This window comes from Salvelinus sp. IW2-2015, unplaced genomic scaffold (assembly GCF_002910315.2).
Source record: "Salvelinus sp. IW2-2015 unplaced genomic scaffold, ASM291031v2 Un_scaffold1735, whole genome shotgun sequence".
Lineage (NCBI taxonomy): Eukaryota > Metazoa > Chordata > Actinopteri > Salmoniformes > Salmonidae > Salvelinus > Salvelinus sp. IW2-2015.
In genome coordinates, this window is record NW_019943120.1 from 182,523 (window position 1) to 189,579 (window position 7,057).

Consider the following 7,057-nt stretch of genomic DNA (forward strand, 5'->3'; position numbering starts at 1 on the left):
AACTCTGCCTGGACCTGGCCCGCCAGGGGCTCCCGGGGGTCCTGGGCCCCCCTTATACTTGGAGGCTCTCTGCTTGATAAAGGCAGCCATTAGCTGAGGGTTTGAGCGGAGGATGTTGAGCACCTGCTGTTGCTGCTCGGGTGAGCTGGGGGAGCGAAGGGTACGGAGCAGTTCCTGAAGGGCAGCCTGCGGGAGGTTCCCACCCCCAGCTGCACCACCTTGCTGCACCATACCAATCAACCCACCAGGTCCCTGAGCCTGCTGCCGCTGTTGCATTTGCTGCGGTTGTTGCTGCTGAGGCGCCACCATGCCTGGATGTCCCATCATGGCTTGCCTCTGCTGAGGTGGCATTCCCTGGCCAGCCCACTGTTGCTGGGGGTTCTGAAGCGGGGGACCAACCCTCTGCTGCTGCACCTGTGGAGGCAGCTGRCCCTGGGGGTTAGGCTGCTGGGGCTGCTGCTGCATGGGGCCAGTGCCCACCATCATACCTGGAGGACCCTGCTGCTGCTGCTGCTGCTGCTGCTGTTGTTGCTGCTCCATGTGAGCCCTGGCAGCAGCCTGAGCTGCCTGGGCTGCCTGAGCCGCCTGAGCCTGGGGAGGCAGCCCCTGGGCCCCCACCATGCCCACCCCAGGGTGGGCCATACCCATCTGGCCCTGGGGCTGTTGGTGGTGAGGGTGCGGAGGCATCATGCCAGCTGCCTGCGCCGCCTGCCTCTGCAGAGACATCTTCCTTTGTGCGTCTGCCACTTGTTGAATCTTCATGGCGATCTCCACAGCCGCTGGAGGAGGCCCTGAAGGAGGTTGCTGCTGCTGCATAGAAGGCTGGCCAGGGTTGGGCTGCTGTTGTGGTGGTTGCTGCTGAGGTGGTGTGGCTGGTCCCAGGCCCGGTTTTCCTTGGGACTGAGGGTGCGGTGAGGAGCCTGGAGGCCTGTTGGTGTAAGGGGGCAGGCTGTTGGGGTGTTGCTGGAGCTGTGGGGGGTTTGAGGCCTGGGACTGCTGCTGGACCTGAGGAACCATCTGCTGTTGCTGGGGGGAGTTCATCATCCCCCCTCCTCCAGGCATCTGCTGGAACTGGTGGTGAAGCTGGTGGTGCTGCTGAGGCATCCCACCTTGCTGCTGCAGCAGTAAAGTTCCTCCACCACCCATCCCTGGCTGGGGCCCAGGAGGCATGTTGGGCTGGGTGGGTGTCTGTGGTGTTGGGGGCTGGGTGCCTCCTGATGTGGGTGTACTAGGGGCTGTGGTACCATTGTTACCTGGTGATGGCAGCCCCCCAGGAGGTCCTCCTCCACCGCAGGCAGGCTGGCCCACCCGCTGCATGCTGGCCATCCTTCTCCGAAGCATCTGAGCCTGCTGGAGGCGGTGCTGGAGTTGCTGCTGGCGGAGCTTGTGCTTGATGTTGAGGCAGAAGGGTACGGGGCACTTGTTCTCCTGGCAGTGCTTGGCGTGGTAGCAGCACAGGGCAATGAGTTGCTTGCAGATGGGGCAGCCACCGTTGGTCTTGCGCTTGCATCCCTTGGTGTGCTGCACCACACGCTTCATCTTCTGGCAGGACGGCAGGGAGCAGTTGGCATTGCGGCATTGGCAGGCGTGGACCAGGGACTGGATGCAGCGCTGAATGCTGAGGCGGCGGGAGTCCCCGGGGCTCTGAGTGGCAGCGGCCGCTGCGTTGCTGCTCTCGTCGTCCAGGCCCAGGCCCAGCTTCTCCATCTTGTGTTCATGGCCCTTAGTGTTATAGCAGGTGATACACAGGTCGTAGTCCTCGCAGACRGTGCAGTGGAAGCGTGTCTCCACRCTTGCCTTGCACTCATTGCAGGTGTAGACGAAGCGGTCCTGGCTCTGATTGTGTAGCTCCACCAGCATGCACATGGAGCTCCACTTGGCTCTCCTCAGGGAGGAGAACTCCAGGTGCTTGTCCCGGGCCAGCGTCAGGAAGGCGTCACGCCCATCCATCAGGTCGCAGGCCATTAGGGTGTCCGGGTCCGTGATGGGGGGCAGGGAGTTGGCAGTGGGGCCGGCGATGAGACGGATCACAAAGAACACCTGTAGGGGGCAGAGAAGAAAGGATGAGCACTGGGACTGAGAGTATGTGTGTTTGTGGCTTTATTTAGAAGATGGCGACAGCATCAAATACCTCCTTGTGTTTCTCCATACAAGCATAGAGCTTCTGGGAGAGGTCATTGGACACATTGGGCATCCCTGGTTTCTTCTTATTGGCTCGGATCAGGCTGCTGTTCTTGTTCTTGCTCGTCTTCTTACTGTTCTTCTTTTTGGCATTCTTGCTGTCACTTTTCGGGGCCTGTGTGTGGAGAACACCAGATTAAAAATCGACTCCAATACATTCCATTAAAGCACTGAATCTGAAGCAGCCTCGAAATTGACCCAATTAGCAATGGTTCAATATCTATCCTCTAAGCAATACTTTTTAACAACAGCTACTCCTATCATGTTATTATTGAGGACAACCAATATCCCACACCCCAGATCCTGTAACATATTCACAAAAACACTCCTCTCTCCTGTTGTATTGAAGTCCTTACACTCACATCTACGCTCTCGCTGGAGGTGCTGTTCTCCTCCCTCTTCCTCTCCTCCTCCTCCTGCTCCAGCTCCTTGATGCTCTCCTCCAGCACGTTGGGCCAGAAGTCCCCCTCAAAGTATGGTAGCTCGTTGGCACTGGTGAGACGGTCCTCTGTGGCCTGCTTGAAGACGTCCTGAAACAGAGCATGAATAAGATGTCAAGAGGGGGGGGGGGGGCTCCATGCATACAATTACCTCATAGAAGAAAGCAGTTGGATTTGCCTGGCACAGCCTGTGCAATGTCTGACAAAACAAAATTTATTGTAGTCACCTTGTAGTCATGCACAATGCGCTCAGCTACGGCCTTGTCMAGCATYTTCTTGTACCACTCCTGTAGACGCTTGGGCTTGGGGATCTTCTGGTCCACAGGATGACAGTGGAAGATGTAGTCGTCCCCTTCACTTGGGGGACAAGCCCAGATGTGCCCTGTTGTAAACCTGCCATGGGAGAGGAAGGGTTGAAGAATCAGACCAGCAACTGGAAAGAGTGAATCTTATTAGAACAGTAAAGTAGAATGAAATCTGCAACCGACCCTTTAGACATTTAGTACATATGTTTAGAGTGATGAGGTCAAATCATGTTCTCAGGAATCTATGCCCACTAATAGGTTGAGCTTAGTAAAAAAAAAAAAAAAGGGCCTCGTCTCTTACCCCAACTTCTTGACGTACTCCAGGTACCCTATGAGTATCTCATGGTAGACGCCTGTGCGGAGGTGTCGAGGTTGGAAGAAGTGCACGCTGTCCAGGTAAGAGATATACACTCGTCTCTGGTTGGGCGGAGGGCTGTCTGAACCGTACTCCTGCACATGCATGCCGAAGAAGCAGACGTCAGCCCCGTCTATGTCCTCGAATGCAAACAGCGCCTTCGTTCTGTAGGGAAAGGACTCGGACATCTCCCCGGTGTCCACAAACCTGTATCAGTTAAAGGAGAGCATAAGTAGACACACCCACATAAACACTGTATAGGCGTTGTCCCACGAGAACAGATAACGTTGTTAGGATAAGTCTCAACTCTCCAGTCTACAATGGGACTAATTGAAAGCCCACATGAACCTTGAGTCCATTTACGCTAGGATCAATTTGACATCTTCCTTGGTAGTCTATATTTGACTCCATATTAAAGAATCACTACCCCTCAAGACTCTCACCTGGACTTCATGCCTGGCTTGACCTCCACCACCTTGTCGGAGACATGGACCACACGGATAGTGACGTCACCAGACTCTGGATGGTTCTGCCGCCTGAGGTAGTCATTCACTCGCCCCTCTAGGAAGCTGCCCAACTTAGTTTGGGGGAGCCCTGTGAAAATTAAGTATGGAAAGAATAGAATGGGAGAGGGATGGAGAAATAGAGGAGGAATGATAGAGGACGGAAGGAAGAGAGGAAATGGGTGACAGCGATTAGAGGAAAGGTCACATGGTTTCGGTAAAAGCCAACCCAGTCTGGGGTGGTAGGTGGGTGTATGGGGGTTATGTCTGTTAAGTAGCTCAGAGCAGAGAACTTCACTAGTGACATTAAAGATGGAATAACCACTGGGCTCTAATCTGACAGTTAAAAAATATATGTTTTTATAAAAGGGCAAGTCAGAAGCATACAAACTCAACCACTGACTGCTTCTAGAGTACTCTGAAGTCAGTCTGAGGCACTTCGTCAATCAATGTCTAAAATGCCATGATCGCATTGTCAATTTGGCAACTAACAGCATATCTGAGACTTGGACTAATCCTCTGCTCTGAGCACTCAATAAAATCACAAGAGATGACAGGGTGTAAACTGGATCTGACACCATATAAAGACATTTCCCCCTCTTCCATTCAAGACATATTTCATTGAGATCCTTGTATGAGACTAGGCCAGTTTGTCCTTTTAATTTGCAGGCCCGCTCGCCTACCTGTGGCTCCCTAAAAACTTTGCCTTTGAGGGTGTGGAGAATGGGATGGGGGAGGTAAGAATTCCCACCTGTGGAAGGATTGTAGCCACGCAAAAACTGGACAACTGTCAAAAAGTTGGGGGAAAAGCGTGAGTATCGATGCCATTGCAAACTGAAAAAAATGTACCCAAAATATGATTTCAAGTAGATTTCTGGACAGTGGACACCCACTGAGGAAAAAAAGATTTGAGAGAGGATGACATAAATAAGGCTCCAACAAGATAAAAAAAAGAAAAGTCCATGATTGCCTCGGTGACCCATAAACCTTAAAAACAGCAAACTATAAACCGAGAACCCCTAAATGACCATGTTTTTGCCATGGCCTTCAGTGTGTACAGGCCTGGGATAAGAGTGAAATCGAACCACAAAGCTGCAGCAGACTGACAGCGGCAACTATTGTCTGAGGACTGGCTTCTGAAATAAAAAAATAGGGTTGGTTACATATAACATTTTCATTGGGGAGGGAGGGGGAGATACAAAAGGGTTGGGTCATGGGAAAAAGTGGAATGGAAAAAGGTAGAATGTGTGTTAACTGGAACACTCGTCCTCTCGAGTAGTGTATCAGGGCATAGGAAATTAAACCAGACTGCCTCAGAGGAAAGAAGAAGATTATTTGGAAAACACCGTGCACCAAATCATAAATTTAAACAAAGATTTGAAGGGGGGAAAAGGTCAATTATGTGTTTGCTCTTCACATGAAAGTATGGTGTTATACTTGTGGGATGTGCGTTTAGGAAATTAGCATGTGTCAGTAACAGCACCAAAGGAGAAGAGGGATAAAGAGAACACCGAAAAGAAACGGCTGAGCGACTGGAGAAGGGAGGGGAGACACAGATAGACTGACACCCCGATGAAGATGACGGTAGATGAGCGCCCCCCGTTTGTCACTTACTCCACTTACTTCTGGCCGCGTATTTGTTCTCTTTCCGCGTCTTATTGGCCTTCTTAAGGCAGCTGTCACATACAAAGCTGTGGAGATGAGGAAAAGGAACACGCTTTATTTCATTACTTCAAATACATCATACTTGCATTTGTTATTTACCATTTCTCAGTGGCCTTCAGCTTCACTTCTTTGCCCTACTGAATAAGTTGGCAGCAATGAATGATGTAAGGTATTGCTGAGGGTCATGATGGCAAACGGGCAACAACCACGGTAAGATTGAACCTGGAACTGCACCTTGGAATAAAGTGGGCGGTTTCACAGTTCTAACAGTCGCATTAACGTAAGATGTACAGAATGTGTATGTAAGTTGGCTCACCCTGCCGGCCATATGGTGTCATTATGCAGGACACAGATTTGGTGCATTTTACGCCCGCAGTCGGTACATTCCACAAGCCTACAGAAAAGAGAGATGTGGACAGAGAGAGTCACGGGTTATTGATACCATGTGTCACACACGGATATAGTCATTATTTTCTCAACAGGAGTTTCAACTAGCAGAACATTTCAAACACAAAAGCCATGACGATAACCTAAACAGGCTAAATTGACTAAAACACAGTAAAGATTAAATATTACAGTTAACAAATATTTCACAGTATCTAAAGTTTATGCAAATGTACCACATGGAAAACATATGGTTTGACACCAAGTACAGATCAAATGTAAAGGGGGGGAAAAAAGAGTAGATACCATTCAGGGTCGAGCGTGTCATTCTTCTTCCTCTGAAACTGATCTTTGCTGATGGACCTGTGAAGAGGAGGGAGAGAGGCCCAGGAGTGTGGGAGGTAAGAACAGACTCAATCCAATCACTGGGCCAGAAATGCAATGTACTATATTACAGCCATAAAGAAGTCACAAGCAATAAGAGCAGGCTCTGGCTTTATACAGGCTAGGATTCAGGCATTTTGAAAACATCATCTAACACTTCCAGAACATTAGGAGCCCTCAGTATGTTGGGGTTTTAGCTGAAGAGAGAAGAGGCAGAAATCAAGTAAAAGGATGGAGACGGCAGTTGAGGTGAACTGCTGCCTTAAGAGGTAGAGGAGAGAGAAATACATTTTATTTTTAAAGTTGACCATTTCACTAAGGGAGAGACTGAGAAGGTATTCAGTGATGGGGAGAAAGAAAAACTTTATCATCGCTATTGATAGAAGGCATTTATAATAAGAACAAACATATTTACATGTCTCAATGAAGCATAGAAGAACAGTCAGTATTAAATGGTGGGGGGGGGGGAGGCTGGTACTCATCGTTGAGCGCTGAGAAGGATCATCCCAAGGGACACGCACTCGCCTGGATTTGTTGAAACACTTTCACAGAAGTGGCTGTCAGAAGAAGCCAAATTGTGGTGAACTAGACCGTTCGCCAACCGCACAGCCAATCACAGAGAAGGCCACGAGGAAGCAGTCACCAATCAGGGCAGGGCAGGACAGGCCAGGAGAAGAGAGAGGGCAAGGTCGTCGCCAGGTAGCAGCCAATCATGATCGCAGGGTTTTGTGTGTGGGCAGGTGTTTTTGATTTTGGCATTAATTTTGGAGTGGATGATTGGTACACAAAGCAGGCCAATGCAGGACATCACAGCGTTAAAAAGGAGGGAGAGAAGGGAAG

At 50.2% G+C, this 7,057-nt stretch overlaps 1 protein-coding gene across 1 annotated transcript in view; it reads right to left on the reverse strand.

Annotated features, from left to right (window-relative positions):
* LOC112071831 (histone acetyltransferase p300) overlaps nucleotides 1-6,222 on the reverse strand; it is a 7,638-nt gene extending 1,416 nt beyond the window's left edge. Inside the window, exons 1-9 of the mRNA XM_024139263.2 lie at nucleotides 6,140-6,222; nucleotides 5,766-5,843; nucleotides 5,399-5,475; nucleotides 3,725-3,875; nucleotides 3,228-3,488; nucleotides 2,849-3,014; nucleotides 2,544-2,711; nucleotides 2,132-2,296; nucleotides 1-2,040 (exon numbers count right to left, since the gene is read on the reverse strand). The exon at nucleotides 1-2,040 is cut by the window's left edge and continues 1,416 nt beyond it. Coding sequence (XP_023995031.1) covers nucleotides 1-2,040; nucleotides 2,132-2,296; nucleotides 2,544-2,711; nucleotides 2,849-3,014; nucleotides 3,228-3,488; nucleotides 3,725-3,875; nucleotides 5,399-5,475; nucleotides 5,766-5,812 — 3,075 coding nt within the window. The 5' untranslated portion in view covers nucleotides 5,813-5,843; nucleotides 6,140-6,222. The remainder of the gene's footprint in view (nucleotides 2,041-2,131; nucleotides 2,297-2,543; nucleotides 2,712-2,848; nucleotides 3,015-3,227; nucleotides 3,489-3,724; nucleotides 3,876-5,398; nucleotides 5,476-5,765; nucleotides 5,844-6,139) is intronic.
* Between the last annotated feature and the right edge of the window lie 835 nt (nucleotides 6,223-7,057).